Below are 17,656 nucleotides of genomic sequence, written 5' to 3'. Positions count from 1 at the left end.
TCAGCGCAATACAAGAACAACAAAACAATCTAACCCAGGGCTCTTGGTGCAGTTATCTAACTTGATCATAACAAAATCAAGTATACACAGTTACCAGCTGTATATAGTGAGAAACATCGAATTATCAGAAATATTCAACATTAAATATCCTAGCTACACTGAATTACTTGCATGTAAACTGACAAAGGGCTTTATCAAGCAGTTTCTTCTTTCGTGGACCTAAATTTAGTTGTTTTGAACATCTTTGTTTACTTTAAAGTTTCTACATTTTAAGTAGAACTTCGGAAATCATAATCTATACTAATATAAGAGTGAATTGCAAACTATAAACTTCACATGCCATTTATCAATGAGGACTTCGTTTGGTTGAGCAATTACTTCCTAATTCGCAACTGAAATCTTTTTAGGTTGGTGTTCGTGTTTTTGACAGATGAAGAGAATCAAGACGAGTAAATTCATCTTAGACATAGCAACGACTTGGATAAACTCAAAATATATTTCATCCCGGCTATAATATAACCGCTGTCTATCAGAACGTCCGTCCATCAGTAGAGCAGCATCATTACTAAGTACACACTCTGACCCTGAACCACATTCAGGGATTGAAATAGAACGTGAAGACCGCAGAGAATGCAGAAGGGTTTAACGGAGGCTGATAAGAATAGAATTCTGTTATAAAAACCATCACTCGACTTTCCAATTTAGAGTCTCAAACACGGGTGAATCATATACAGAAAAACACGCCAAGTTTCTATTGTTTTAACCAGTGTTTCTGTTTTAACTTAAGTGTAAAGTCATTAAAATCATAATGAATTTCAGTTAGTACTTAAATTCGAGTTTTGCACACACAAATATAGAACTGAGAACGTAGCTTTGTATAACATACGTGTGAGCTACTGATTTGTTTTTTTTTTTAAATAAATAATTACATTTTCAAAACATTGGTAAAAGAATGACAAAAACACGTATCGTCCAATAAATTTCTCAAAAATACGACTACAGCGTAGAATGTGAAAATTGCGTATTATAATTGATACACACTTCTCATTCACAGATTTCTCAAGATTTCTCAGTAATATTTTTATCTTCATCCCCCCTTTGTTATCTTGTAGTTATCTTTTGGAAGCACGAAGGAGATGTTTTATTCTATTACTGAAATCTGACAAAATTCGGGAGGAGCATGATTCTGGCAATGGTTTAGCGAGATTATAAAGAGTCTTCAATGTATATTCCTCTCGATATGACATAATAATTGCGTCACTTTCTCGTGATGACTAAGAGCCGGTGTATTTTATGAATGACTGGTCTTGTAAATGCCTGGCATTCTTCAGGCAGTGATGCGGCTGTCTACTGCCGCGCTAGTATTCCATTAGATCGCAGGAACCACTTTCTCATAAGAGCGTTAAGCATCAAAGACGGATTCCATTTCAACGAGCTGCAAAATTATTGGATATAAACTGTTAGCTCTTCATTTCAATACGCATCTCTGGTAAGTTGAATAAACAATTATTTTGTAATTTTATTTTATTAAAAAAATATGTTTGATTCTAAAATAATTATAATATTTAAAATAATCATATGTATATCTACTTCCCTTACAATTATTTTTTCTGCATAGTAAGAATAATTGGAATGTGAGTAAATGATGTCTGTAGAAATTCGTGGTAGCGATAAGTTTCCGTTATCTTTTCTATTATCTAGAAGAAAAACAGACTCAGGCTCTGTACGTACTCCAGAATCAGAGCTCGGGAAATATGGCAAAGTTTCGATCAGAGCTACAGGTTCCTGTGAAAAAGGACGAAATGACATTTCAAGACCGTCAGGTTAAATCTTGGGAGGATATGGAAGTTCGCATGGAAAAACGCAGGAAGGAATGGGACGATGAATTTGAAAAAATCCGAAAAGATTTCTTCACATTGAAACCTACAGATAATCATATTGGAAACGGAAGTATTGGCAATCACATCGGACCAAGCAGTAGCATGGACACACTAAATTCCATGTTCGAAAATGATGGAACGGGAGAGAGGTTTAAAGTGAGGTTTGATGTTTCTGAATTCCGAGCAGAGGAAATTCAGGTCAAAGTGCAAGACAACAAATTATTTGTTTCTGCTAAACACGAAGAGAAATCTACAAAAGCCTCGGTAAGTCGTGAATACAGTAGACAAGTCGACATACCGAATAACGTTGATCAGGAGAGACTGCAGTGTGTTTTAAGTAGAGATGGAATTCTAACGGTAGATGGTCCCACTAAAGGACAAATTCAAATAGAAAGGGAGACAACTCTGCCAATACAACACCAGCCATCAAATACCCCCATAGTAACACCAGTGTCTCCAACACCTAACGCTAATAACCAGATAACGCCTTTCTCTAAACCACTAGAAATCGCCACCCCTGTCAAAAACCCCATCATTACGGAGCCGGACGGCACGCGCAAACTTCGACTCAGTGTGGACATCGGGGAGTTCAAACCAGAGGAAATAGTCGTAAAAACAGCCGACCGGAAGTTGATTGTACACGCAGAACACGAGGAGAAGTTGTCCGGTCGCACACTTCATAAGGAGTTTAACAAGGAATATGAATTACCGGAATCGGTGGATCAGTCCGCTATTACGGCTTACATCGGAGAAGAAGGGAAATTGTTTGTCGAGGCTCCGCTGAAACCACAACAACAGAAAAGATATTCCATCACACAGAGTCATGACGTCAGAAAAGTAGTTGTCACCAAGGAATCCCAAGTGACCATCACTGATAGCAACAACCGACCCATGGTAACTATCAATGTACATCGGCGTTAAATAGACGCTTGATTCGTACACAAAAGTGCTGTAGAGAGAACCCAGTGTCTCGAGTAGACAAAATATATTGTCTTCTATTTCTCTTACAAAATTTTATTAAGGCAAAACGAGGAGACATTCATACAGATCTCTCGTAAGAAATTCAGTTACAAAGAAAAAGTGTCGGGGCCATTCTATTCGGTTTCGTCTTCAGAAATTCACTGGAAAAGGTTTTTTTTTCTTAAGCGATTTGGATTATGCATTTTGTGTTAAACCCATTTTACGTAAAATTGTGTTCATCACCCTTGCATCCACTTGTTGCGCAGATTCATCATTGCACAAATATGTTATCTTCATCGGCATGCCAACTGTCAGTAACCGGATATGACCCTTGACCCCGACATACACCAGTCGTGTGTTCTCTTCAATTTATCTCAGACTCCAAGAATTACATAATGTTTGTTTAATGTTATTGAAAACTTTAAGTATTCCTTAATGGCAAGCGTCAGTTGGAAGCTTGGAACCAATCCAAATTTAAATCTTTTAGGGAAATGTGAAAGTTCTGTCAATGTGAAGACTTCAGTTACGGATGCATTGTTGATCATGTGAAGACGCTCTTCATTTCTCGGTAATTGACTGACAGATCCTGAGTGGTTATCTGTATACGTGATAAAACCTAATAGCTCGGGAAAAAAGAACTGTTTTAATGTTACATGTTTTTAAAGGTTTTCATTGTTTATATTTATATTTAATAACTGAGATTAATATATTTAATTTGTAAATATTCATACGTGTATATAGACTGTACGAAGGTTCTTGTAACATGAGTATTTATTCCATATTGCCATTTTGATTTAGTTATTAAACTGTTACTGGCCAATATACTGTCCAAACAGCATCTGATTCATTGCGAGTCTTTGTGCACACTGACTAGTATTTTCTCACTTTGCAAGGAAAATCGCCATTGAATGTTGTCAGCAAAGTAGTTGTACTGTGATATGCTGTGTTTTACTTTGAGGGAAAGTGCGAGGTCATTTATGAAAAAAAGTGCGAATAATTTATATTCATGTTCATGTGGCAAATGCTCATATTTAAAAAAAAATAAGGGTGGTAACTCACCCCAGCTCATTCAGTGTGAACCTGTGATTAAAAATGGCCGTCTTATAAATGTTCAATAGCTCTTTGTTGTGTCTATATGTTTCTATTGTAGATAATTTGTAAAATGTGTACAAAAATAAACCTTACTGTCTTTTTTTCTGATGTTTAATTGAATGTTTAAACTTGACAAAAATATGTTATTGAAATCTGATGATGAAATTTAAGAATATTATTCACCCACGACTCCCATCTATTAAGTCTCTCTTGTTTTCCTTTGTTAGTCGTCTGTTGAGTTAATCTCGGGAAGGCTTATCTTCCCACGTGTCCCAAAAATCACGAAAAATTCAGCATATGAACACAGTTTCAAACTGAGGACATTTTTTTTGGTTTCTCTGCCTTGCTGTGCGTGCTGATTACATAATATGGAATCTTATGGAGTCTTCTGCTCGTTTTGTTTTGCGAATACAAGAGTATAATTTTACTAACAGCTATTCAATCTGTTTAAGATTTAAATTTTCCTATAGAAATTTCTGTTAGAATTGAACAACGTAGACGCGAAATGTATATTTTAGGAACATTAACACATGAGAGTTTTTAACAGCTGAGAGCAAAATGGCGAACGACAGGTGTGAGAAATTAACAAAAGCTTCCTTAATACCCAAAATATAACAAGTTTGGAGAGAACCTGGTTTGCTATTGCAGATATGCAACAAAGGATTGACGATCATAAACTAATACGAACCACCTAGTCTTTTGATGTATGCAAGTCGGAAGAAAAACCGCGAGATTCAAGGACAAATATTGCTCAGGAATATTTGTCGAGGTCATGGCTCTACTACAGACGTATCAGATTTGACTTCTGTGATGTGAAATTGTGTGTATTTACCTTACTTTTATCTTATCTTCTTAATTTATTGGTGAATAAATACTGCTTTATCTTTTTTACAACTAACTTCTATGATCTTTGGTGTCCATCAGCAGTTTATCATGAGTTTGTTAGACCCTCATCTGACATCGGCGTTCTTCTGCAAGAATTTAAAAATCACTTAAAGTAAAATTTTGAAATAGCTTATTGAAAATGTCAGTTGAGCATCAATTCACATTTAAATATCACATCTGTCGTCTGTAAAGTTATTTCTCACTACTTAGAAACAAGATAAAACCTTAAGATTAATATCTAAATAACATGAACATAGCCGATTCTGAAAACTAGGCGTATCCATGGCCGCTAGCTTTAGCTCTTTTTATAATTTTCTAGCCTTTTCATTGAAGACTTCGAAGTAAAAATCGAAGACAAGTATCTTTTTCCAGATTTTTTAAATTGATATATTTCACCTTTTAAAAGTTACATAATTTTGACTTTAGCCTCTAAAGTGTACATGTCTCGTTGAATTTTTGCTGGTAATATAGATGGAACTTATATATATATTCTTTATATGCCTGTTACTTCAGCCTGGGGTCGTAAAATAATAATATTTATTCGATGTTTGTCGGATATATTCTGGTGTCGAATAAGCATTCCGCATGTTCATTCAAAACAATGGATGCCACATGTAAGCAAAGCCAATTGTTTCCTAAATTCTCATGTAACAGACAAGTATTTCTCAGGATTCCACTGACCATATCTATTCAATATCGAAATTCGAAAGCAATCATTAAACAATTTTCCCTTCCATGTTTTAACAAAATATAATGACCATGCGAGTTTCCAGTAAAAGAGGCAATGCGTGAGTTTTTTCCGCGCTGAATTCTTTTTAATCAAGATTAATTCACAGTTATCTGTGTAATTTCATTTACTTTGTACATGTAATACTGACAAACCTTGAAAACTTACAGTTGTCTCAGTCGTTAATGTGGGCTCTCTAACTTTTTGTTTTTCAGAGATACGTGTACTTCGAGAATATGTCTGTCATACTTTGAAATAATATACATGTAATGGATTTTGTATATATAAAAAAAAAATCACTCTAATTATGTATAAGTGCTCTGAGGTTGATATTAAAAGGATGTTGGAGTTTCTCATTGACAACATCTATGTAGTCTTTGGAGACCAGGTCGATGGGAACTAATTGTGCTCCTTTATTAGCCGACCTGTTTTTTTTATATTCCTATGAAGCAGAATTTATTCAAAAACTTCTATATGAGAAGAAGAAAACACTTGCTGTGGCTTCAACTCGACATTCAGATATATCGAAGACGTTTTATGAATTAACAATAGTTACTTCCATTCATATTTCGACTCGATATATCTCAGTGAACTCGAAATAAAAGACACAACAAAGTCTGCTGCATCTGTTTCCTGTTGTGATGTATAACTGACCTATAGATGATAAGGGTCAACTAACAACTAAACTATACGACAAACGAGATGAAGTCATCTTTTTCATCGTCCACTTTTCTTAAGTATGCAGTAATACTCTTCTATCACCTACAAATGGCGTTCATGTCTCCAAATTTATTCGATACTCAAGAGCACAATCAATTTTTAAACCGAGACAGGCTACTAACAAATAAGTTGATGTTACAGATATTTTAACAACTTTGTTGAAAGTCAGCATTTCGTAAATTCTATGGTCGTTATGATTTTCTTAGCAAATACAATCTATCACTGGGTCGTATTTTGACTGACATATTTCATACCAATTGTTACGCCTTTTTTTTAAGTACTAAAATTGAGTACATATGACTCCGTCAAAGTACCGGGTAAATATTAACTAAACCAAATGGCAATCAAATTATCTATTTGAAAGAAGCATTTTAGTTTTTATCAATTTGTTTAAGAAACTCTCTGAGTACATTGAAAGAAAATAGAGACGGTTGCCAAACATTGCATTGCCTAATTTATAAGTTAAACATTCCGTAGACCCTGGACGATCGCTTATCACTGCAATGAAAACAAAAACCTTGATAACATTTAGTTCTGTGAATCTTCATTAAACAGATATTAGGTCCGATATTTCTGTACATCTATGAGAACCAACTGTCGTTGGCTTGTTTGTGTGAAGATGAAGAGCGGTTTTACCTTACATCCTCGTGGAGATTAGCTAGTCTAAATTTACCTTCAAAGACATAAGAGTGGATTCCAAACCGCGGGGAAGCTGCACATTGATAATGGCTGATCTGATGATACATGTTTCTTCACTTTCAATAAATTCCTGTACATCAAACGAAATTCTGGATTCTTATTTTTAAGAGTTCTGAGTTTTTTTTTAGTGGTCAAGAATGTAACCGAATGTTTTTTTCTTAAAACTTTGTTCCTTAATCTGCCATTAAATGATTATAACATTTGAATGCAACATTGAATGGAAAATGGAAAAGATACAACATTATAAAGCCATGTTTCTTTTATAATTGATTCTTGGACTGAAAGTTTCCTGATCATTGCTGACAGTCGTGAGATTGCTTGTTTGAATCCAGGTAGTTTTGTTACCTTTAAACTGAGTACCGCTAACCTTGTACACATCATTGCAGAATATACGACATTCTGTTCTGTTCGTTTTACTATGGTATTGATGCCTAAATTGTTTTTCCTTAAAATTATCAACAAAACTAATGGTTGACTGTTTTTCAACGCATGCATCAATACTTATATGATTTTGACGTTTTGGAGTATGTTTTACGCAATAATATCAATCATGTTTACTGCACCCAAAAAAGTAAGCTAACTAAAATACAAAAAATAGCACACACACAAAAGGAACTCACACAGTCTGGAAAATCTGAATACCTTTAAGTTTTTGGAGTTTTACTCAGTCAAATGTATGACACTGTTGCATAAGTATTACCATCTCTGTGCTGGAGGTCTGTATACTAGTAAATCAAACATGTTATTGTTTTCAGCAACAAAACTCTCTCTATATAATTGTTTATAGTTTCTTCTACCGGCCATGGAATGCAATGAGCGGAATAAATAAACGCAACAAGGAATTTTGACTGGAAGCACCTGCACATCGAAAACAAGGTGTGAAATATCACAGATTGTGGGCTTTTATTAGATCTACTAGCACTTTCTTAGAGATTTCAAATTTTTATATAAAATTTAAGATGTGAATGCTTTTGCTATCTCCGTGTCAATCTAGCTATTGCGTTTATTGTATTGTTTCCAGACCATTATTACGTTATAACTAAAATGCCAAAATTCCCCGTTTATCAAAGAATTAATGAAAAATATATATTCCACAGAACCTACTCCAAACAGCCTTAATGCTGACATTGATGTTAACTTACTAACCCAGGTTATCAAAATCTGGAAATGGATCAATCATTTAGGTATGTCAATATTTTGCAAAACGTTCTTTATGGAAGTTGCCAAAGTCATAACGAAGTTGTTTATCGTCCAGTCATTCAGTCTGAGTGGGTACAGAAATTTCGTGAATTCGTACAATTGTTTACCAAAAGATGACAACTTGTCATAATCGCTCATGTAAAGTTTTCAATTGAAAAAGAAGAGATTCTGACAATTTACGCTTTCTACACACCAGCAGATCTGCTAGCCCAAGACTCTTCTATGTGTAGTTACAGCAAGAATTTTGTTTACAAAGTTTATAAAGCTTTAAACTCTGATATGTTTTCAACTTTCATCTTGAGTAGTGTTGAAGCAGCATTTATTGTGCATATTCGGCGTAAACCACGCAGTATCAGAGAGATCCTGGATCTGAGGAGTTGTTAATTGTGAGACGCTTCTGTCAGACAGGTGTTAGATCTATCACATCAGAAAGTCAGATCCTAGATACCTGTGATTTACAGAGTATATTAAATGCCAGTCTTCTGAGAAATAGAAAAACCAGCTCAATTTATTACTCAATGCATCAATGGCGCGGTAACAAGTTGGCACTTTTAGTTACTGTGGAGTAATTGGAAGGAGAAGACAATCAGATGATAGGATGGTTTCTCTAAAAAAAAAAAAACAATGGAAGTAAGACCCTTTACAACAGTATTAATTTGAAGAAATTTGCAATTAAACTTCAAGTCTTGTGGTCGCTGATAGAAACATTTCTATTCATAAAATAATTGGCAAATTAATTTAGAAATACAGGTCAGGTCGTGTTGCGTTAATTTAAAATGTCTGTGTGTTGAAACATGACTTTGACCCATTTATGAATGTGTGATCTCAACCAGTGACCCTACAGAAAATTTAAGCATACACTGGATTTAATTTCAATATCTTTTGTGAAAAGATATAAAAAGAAACGGTTAATTTTAGTCGAAACATTGTTTTTTTCTTCAAGAGTCCAGTTTTTTCTCTTAATGTTTTTCATTGGGGAGGGGGTCGAAAAAAGTTAATATTAATTAATTCGGGTACTGATTTTTTTCAAACTATCACTTGAAAATCTCTATGACATTTCATCTGTCAAACTGAGAATTTCTATAACTTTTTAATTTTTTGCAAATTTACAAGAATGACATGTTTGCAGATTGCTATTGCTTTTGTGATTTTTATGCCTCGGGGGTATATAGTTTTTGCCCTGTCCGTCCGTCTGTCTGTCCGTCTGTCTGTTTGTCCGCAAAAACTTGAAAATTGCCCATAACTTTTGATTAATTGAAGCTATGGCTTTCATATTTCACATGTGTATTCCTTGTGACAAAACCTTTCTTTGGGTACCACCATATTTGACCTTTTGACCTTGGAGTTTGACCCAGTTTTGCAAAATTTTACCCAACTTTAACCTTGGCCATAACTTTTGAACAATTGGTGCCAGGGCTTTCATACTTCACATGTGTAATCCTTGTGACAAGACCTTCCTTTGGATACCAACAACTTTGACCCTTTGACCTTGACCTTGGAGTTTGACCTACTTTTGAAAAACTTTAACCTTGGCCATAACTTGTGAACCGTTGGTGCCAGGGCTTTCATACTTCACATATGTAATCCTTGTGACAAGACCTTCCTTTGGATACCAACAACTTTGACCCCTTGACCTGGGAGTTTGACCTACTTTTTTGTTACAAGACTTTCCTTTGGATACCAACAATTGTAATCCATTGACCATGACCTTGAAGTTTGACCTACTTTTGAAAAACTTAAACCTTGGTCATAAATTTTGAATGATTGGTGCTTCAGCTTTCATATTTCACCAGAATATTTCTTGTGAGAAGGGCTTTCCCTAGGCACCATTCATTTTGACCATTTGACCTTGACCTTTATGTTTGACTTACTTTCGAAAAACTTTAACCTTTTGAAAAAAAAAAAAAACTTTAACCTTTTCCATATCTATTCAATGGTTGCTGCTAGGGCTCTCATATTTCACAGGTATATTCCTGAGGCAAGACCTTACTTTGGGTACCAACATATTTGATTTGCATTTAAGGAGGTTGGATCCTGCCATCAAAAGTAATGAGAATTTTTTATCAAGTACATTTTTAGAATTTATACACATATCTTAATTAAAAATCAAAACAAAAAATGGGGGTCAATGTGCGTCTTTTGGCGCTACAGAGCATTTAGTTTGACCTTTTTGCACTGTAAATAAGTCTTACACATAAATCAATTTTTAAAGTTTTTCCTCCAGTATTTTTTATTCAAATAAATTATGGGAACAAACACAGTCTTATTTCATCTTGAATAGACACATTAAAATTTGTGACAACGAAAATTTTTTTTCAAATTACTCCGCATGTTCAATTATTTGACCTTTTTGCACTCAAAAAAATCATTTTTTCTGGCATTAAAAATTTAACAAGCAAAAATATCATTTGAAAGTAATGACATTTTACTGAATTTAAGAAGAATGGATAAAAGTGGGGGTCTGTGATGTTAATTTTTAGATATTACTAAAATAGTGCTAATTTTAAGCTTAAAATAAGGATATTTTTTTCTTGATTTTCACAATATATTTGCTATATTTATCATATATGATGATAGAATTCATGACAGTTTATTTAATATATAATTTAGGACCAGTATAAAACAGTTCACTGCACAAAATAACTCTGTGTGCAGACTGCATGTAAAAATAGGAATCCAAACTTAACGTACTTTAAATACTTCGAAAGAGAAAAAATGATCATTTTCTTCTAAAAAAAAACCTTCCGCCACAAAATATAGTTCCTCACTTAATGCTTTTGGTATGAAATTTAATAATGGAGTTTTAACTGAATATAGTTTAATTGGTATTGTAGAATCCAAAATTATTGTAAGAATTAAAACTTTATGCAGAATTTTTGAAATATAGGTTAAGATATAAATCTGCTCGAAAGCTCAGGAGCGAACCTCGTTAAGAAAGTTTAACCTTTGCTATAAGTTGCCATATGGGGGCATCAGTGTTTCACAAACACATCTTGTTTTTTTTCATTCCCACATCTAAATAAAGTATCAATGATGCTATACAAACGATATCGCACGTCCACTATTTCTATCAATTTTTGTGTGTTACAAAAGGTTAAATTTATTATTTTTTAAACATACAAACTATAACCAACATCCATGTAGGCAACCATAAATATTAATGCTACCCCTGATTTCAATTCAATACACTTGTCTTCTCCCCTTCAGTGCACTAGTTTTTGTTGTTTTTTGTTTTTTTTACCTTATTTCATCACACTTGTTCTCTCCCCGGAATTATTTCAGTACACCTGTTTTCTCGCCTGATTCCATTTCAATACACTAGTTCTCTCCCCTGATTTCATTACAGTACAAATGTTCTCTCCCCTGATTTCATTTTAGTACACTTGTTCTATCCCCTGATTACATTTCAGTGTACTTGTTCATCTGTTTCAGTTCATTTAGTCTCAGTCTTGACTTAATTGATGAATCCTCGTGCGTGTTGTGTTTGCACTGTAAAAAATGTAGTTCATATTTTTATGAGGTTAAAAACTCTCAACTGTAATGTTGAAAGTAAAAAGTACAGCTGTGTTGATGATTGCACTGAAATTGTTTGTTTTTTCTATGATCTTAATGAATTAATTAAAATTCTTAAGCTCACAAATGTCCATTTATATTCTCTTAATTAAATGATATTTGTTTGACATATGAGGATACTGACTGATAAATGAGGACACGTGAGGACACTGGATGATAATGAGGACACTGATGGTACATTGACTGACACATGAGGACACTGGCTGATAATGACTGATGATACATTGACTGACACATGCACCACTATTGATTGATGACATAATAACCGATAGACTGAAGATATTTTGTCTGACAAATTGAGGAAACTTCAAATGACATACTGAGGACAGGCTGACTGACACATAACGACACTTCTGACAAATAGAGAAACATTGACAGCAATATGACACTCTGATGAGGACACCTTGACAGATGGCGGCACTTGACGAAACACGGACTGATATATGAGTAAACATTGACAGATATTTACGACTGACAGAATGAGGATATATTGATTGACAGATTGAGAACAAACTGACCATCAGATTACAAAATTCATTCCTGAAGAGGAAGTCATAGGGATCCTCAATGATAGATGGAAAACGGACAGTTTTAACGTTTATCTTTGTATGACAAAAATGATGACGTAATTAAGAGGACGACCATTTGATTTGGGGGGCAAATTTTGGAAATAATCTGTTCTCAAAAATGTTGAAAATAAATTTGCCCTCAGCTGGCAAGGAAATGAAAAATGTGTCCTTGCTTTTTGGTACTTACCCCACCCCATCCCAACTCCCCCCGCCCACCCCTGAAATGGAGTTTGAGAGTTTTACCTTTAATTTTGCTTGTTAAACTTTTTTCGTAAAAAAGAAAATTAAGACGAGGGCTATTTTACGAAAGTTGGGAGTAGATATGGATATCATCCTTCTTCATTAATAATAAAAAAATAATTCTAAAGCGCATGCGATTTTGCTAAAAAAAAATACAAGTGTAAGTACGTAAGTAGACAGTATTTATTTTCATTATCTTTCAGAATGGAGAAAAGATGTGTCGTTGAACTTGACATGATTGTCAGACAGCAGGAACGCCATCGTGTTATCTCCCTCTAATGAAGACTTCCCAACGAACAACAAGCCAAATCACTATCTCTTGCCACTAAGCATACATCAATCGCAAAGGCCACTCACACACTGTATATTCTTGAAGATGTGTTCATAGAAATGCAAAAGGTGACGATAAGGAAAAGTGATCGATCTCAAAAATATCTACATGTACAAACAATACAAATCTGTGAACAGGGCATTAACCCCCCCCCCCCCCCGGGAATTTCACAGGTTGGATCAGTTGCCTAGGAGGAGTAAGCATCCCCTGTTGACCAGTCACACCTACCGTGATCCCTATGTATAGATCAGGTAGACGGAACAGTCCGAAGTCAAATTAAGTATAAAAACAAAGGCCTAACAATTGATATGAAACATGTCATTCAAAATATAACCCAGTGCATGATAGGATATAGTTGCTAACAAGGTCATAACGACCATAGAAATTACGAAATGCTGACTTTAACTGAGGTTGTTGAAATCCCTGTAACATAAACTTATTGTCAGCGAAAAAATGATCGTACTCAAAGCATGCTCTTGAGTATCGAATAAGTCAGGAGACATAAACACCATACGCAGGTGATATAGCGAAATATTACTACATAAGTAAGGAAAGTTGACGATGGAAAAGTTGAAATCTCGTTTATTAATTTAGTTGTTAGTTGGCTCTTATCGTCTGTAGTTAGCAAAACATCCAATATGAAACAGATGTTGTAGACTCTGTGGTGGTCGTTATAATGACCTTGTTAGCAAATATAACCTATGATCGGGTCATATTTTGGCTGCGTGTTTCGTACCAATTGTTAGGCCTTTGTTTTTATACTAAATTTGACTACGGAATATTCCGTCTACCTGATCAATACATAGGGCTAAGGGCGGGTGTTACCGGTCAACAGGGGATGCTTACTCCTCTTAGACACTGATCCCACCTCTGGAATTTCCAGAAGTCCGGGGGTGTTATGCCCTGTTCACAGATTTGTATTGTTTGTAGATTGGATAAGATCGATCATTGCTCGTTTTCTTCAGCTCTTTCATTTTATTTCAAGTTCACTGGGATAAATAAAGTCGACGTATAAATGGACGTAACTATTGTTAATTGATCATACATCGTCGATATATCTGAATGCAGAATTAAAGGCCACAGCAAGTGTTCTCATGTAGAGGTTTTTGAATAAATTCTGCTTCTTAGGAATATAAAAACAGGTCGGCTAATAAAGGAGCACAATTAGTGCCTATCGAAATTCCAACAGTTTGTTGGAAGACCTAGTCTCCGAAGACTACATAAGTGTTGTCAATCGGAACTCAACTCCAGCATTCTTTAAATATCAACTTCAGGTCTAGACTACTTGACATTTCTAGAATCAGAGTGATTTTTTGATGACCAATTACAAGATACCAAAATTCCCGAGTTCTATTTTCATTGAAGAAGCAGTTTTCCATTAAATCAAAAGGCTTAGTTTTTAATTCTTCGTGAGGAATGGCTGTATAAAGTGTAGAAAAGTCGTACGTTTTAATGTATTTTTGGAAAAAAATTATTGATTTAAATTTTCTAAAGTTCTTTAGAGTGTTTGAGAATCCACATCTGATTAACACCACTACTAGAATATGCTGTAACACAATACGTCTGATGTTTCTCCTTTACAGCAGTTAATATTTCTGTAGCTAGGTTTGGTAGGGCATTTGCAGGATCCGGCAATGTATATCTTTGTAAGGATTTTTATGAAGTTTAGGAATCCACTATAAGATAGATCGAACTCACCTTGGTTGATTGGAATGTTAAAAGAAACTAGAGTTGATTCGAAACCTTCACAAAGATTTGGTTTCTCGTGCAAATTTCATGAAGGCAAACAATGGAAGCTGAAATACCATTGTCACCTAAGTAATACAAAGAATTCTGACGAACTAAGTCTCTAACTGTATCTTAGCATTCATTGACGATCGCTCGAAGAATGCACAGAATTCTATCTATATAACATAACGATACATGTATATTCACTGAGGAAATGTTTGAAACACGCGTTGAATGCTCTCTCCAGATACCATACTTACTATTCGTGGGTTGCTCAGATATAACATCACTTTATAAACATATACATTCCCCCCTCCCACGTTCTATTTTAAATATTTGTCATAATTCACCACAATGTTTCAGCCGCTGATATCAATCCAAAACAAAATATAAAAATATTGCATTATATTACACTGAATGTTCCGCAGTGAACAGCAAGTCCCTAGGAAGCAATTTAAGCACAACCAAATAATTTCAGTTTGGGTGGGCACTATCAAACCAAAATGTATGCTCAACGTACACCCCCCCCCCCCCCCATTCCTACGACCATGAACAGTGGTACGTAGTAAATTCAGAGCAACAAACATTTTTTTTTAATATTACCAAGTAATATTTACTGTTTCGACGTTCTTTCACGCTGGAGGGCGTTCAGAGGGTATAATAGTATACATTTATTGACCGGATTTGAGGGCAACATGCGTTTTGTCGTACCCAAGAACCAATTTTTAAAGGTATAACAATGTTCTTTTTATTAATGTTTCTCGACAAATCAGATTCAACTGACAATATTATCACGATGCAGTGCTCAGAATTCGTCATTTTTCCCTCTTGGCTTCACTGTCAAGGAGGATCTGTATCTGTCACTATAGGACCTCTCTCTCTCTCTCCCTCTCTCTCTCTCTGAGTAGAACTGACACTTTTATGTTGTAAATTCGCCGTGTACAACACACATACATCATATCCCACATTGTATACCACACTAACATTATAACCCCCTTGTGATGGCCTCATCAGTAATTGTAAGAGACAGCGTAGGGAGGAAGTGTTAGTCACACACTGGTTACTTTACAAATCACGTGACAGATAAATACAAGAAAACATTGATGTAACCATCAATTGTCGCCCGGGAAATAAATAAAGTAAACAATGGAAATGAGTCTTGATCATCAAACCGCTTCGATATGTGTGAAAAAGGCATGCGTCTAAATGATGGAGACGATAGTAGAGACTATTTTGAAAACTTATAGTCGGATGAAAATCGAACAAAAACGATTCCCTTTTAAACTTTATCAATTCCTCAAGTAAATGTTGGCTGCATAAAATATAATTTGAAACCAGACACATGCATCACCTATTTTCAAAAATGTCTTTCACTTTAAGATTATAAAACACGAACTGTGTAAAGTACGTTTTTACGTTTTTATGCGATAAGTAAAATTCGATGTTCTAAAAAAAGGGACCTGTCGTTTTTTCGATAGTAAATGATAAGCAACTTTATATATTATATATGAAAAACATATATATTTTTACAGATTCACTTTATGGAAGTAAATATATTGTGTATCCCGTAATTTATAAAGGGAAAGAACATTCTGATTAACAATCTTTTAAATGTTTAGAAAACCTTTAATTCTGAATAACTTCTCCCACCTCAATCCCCATATACCAACACTTAAACTTATATGTATAGAGCAGCCCGGTCTTCCGGGCTGCAATAACTCATAATTTAGTGATAATTATTCATTTTTTAACACTGTTTAACCACACAGTGCCATCTTAAGTAAATGTTACTAGTCAAGTACATGTGACATAATTCAATAGATATCTATACTTATAAATTAATAAATTTTGCAAATAAACTCTGAAACGGGTGCACCAGAGTTCTTACTTACTCCTCTAACAATACACTAGATACAAGATGATATCCGTAAACTATATTTAGATTTCACTCGCATATTAAGTATCGTACATTAAATTAAAAGTCTACTTTTATTTTCTATAAACAGCCATGAAATAGCAAAAACGTGAGTACGGTGGCGTTTCCGGTTGGCGGATCTAAGTTACTGGCAATTTTTAATGAAACTGACAACAAGCAATCGTTTATTTATTTCATAAAACGTCATGACTGAATTATTCAATCAAAACTTGATTTAAATGATATAAAAGAAATAAGTTGTGATAACCGATTAAAAAGGGAAATGTGCAAATTTTTTCGTCACTCACCGATCTTAATATTGACGGAAGCTTCTAGAACATCATATAGCATCGAGCCCGATGTTTAAAAAAACGAGGCGCTTATAGCTGCACAACATAAAAAAAATAGCTTTTGTGTGATTGGTCATTGAAATAATGGTAAATCATTGATAAAACTATAAGTTGTGAATATATTTACATATCGAAAGACTATTACAAATATATGTATGTATGTAGTAGGTTTTCCTAATAAATTTATCGGTAAAATTTGTATATTCCTTACTGAGAGCATCGTGGCAACGAACCCGAAGTACAATTTGTACTTCGTAATAAACTTGCTTACATGTAAAGAGAAAATCAGGCCCGTAGGAAGCAATTTCAGTTTGGGGGGGGGGGGGGCATAGCCATACATTTTCAGTTGACAGTTGAGGGGGCACTACCAAAAATTTCCTGACAAGCAAAAAAAAAAAGGTCATCTGACGTTTTCATTGAGGGGGCACAAGCATATAGTATCTATGTTTACTATAGTAATCTATATATCGGCTAAATTATGGGGGGGGGGGGCACGGCCCCCCGTGCCCCCCCCCCCCCCCCGGTTCCTACGGCTGAAAATTTATGAATAAGGTGTTGTTCAAAAACAATTACAGATGTAAAATTTTGTGCTTTTATATAACAATACATTTCATTTTTTTCTGAAAACAGTCTTTTGTATCAAATACTCGGCCTATTCATAGGGCGTTAAAAGTTAATTTTCCAAAGGTACTTGAGTCTTGGTTTATAAATATGTATATACCTTATTGATATGTAAAAAAGTAAAGTACATTATTTACATATCAGTAAGGTACAAACATATTTATAA

The 17,656-nt window shown here is 34.7% G+C and overlaps 1 protein-coding gene across 1 annotated transcript; it reads left to right on the top strand.

Annotated features, from left to right (window-relative positions):
• The first annotated feature begins 1,298 nt into the window (after nt 1-1,298).
• Nucleotides 1,299-4,033, top strand: LOC133191050 (uncharacterized). Its single transcript, XM_061326724.1, has 2 exons — nt 1,299-1,489; nt 1,702-4,033. The coding sequence occupies exon 2, from the start codon at nt 1,755-1,757 to the stop codon at nt 2,799-2,801; it is 1,047 nt and encodes a 348-aa protein (XP_061182708.1). The 5' UTR covers nt 1,299-1,489; nt 1,702-1,754; the 3' UTR covers nt 2,802-4,033.
• The last annotated feature ends 13,623 nt before the right edge of the window (nt 4,034-17,656 follow it).

This window comes from Saccostrea echinata, unplaced genomic scaffold, assembly GCF_033153115.1.
Source record: "Saccostrea echinata isolate AGI-Se365-2 ecotype Australia unplaced genomic scaffold, CSIRO_AGI_Sech_v1 ptg000023l, whole genome shotgun sequence".
NCBI lineage: Eukaryota > Metazoa > Mollusca > Bivalvia > Ostreida > Ostreidae > Saccostrea > Saccostrea echinata.
This window is presented reverse-complemented; position numbering and strand designations above follow the sequence as displayed.

Coding starts and splice junctions, on each gene's coding strand:
- LOC133191050 (XM_061326724.1), top strand. CDS start 1,755: ATGGCAAAGTTTCGATCAGAGCTACAGGTTCCTGTGAAAAAGGACGAA.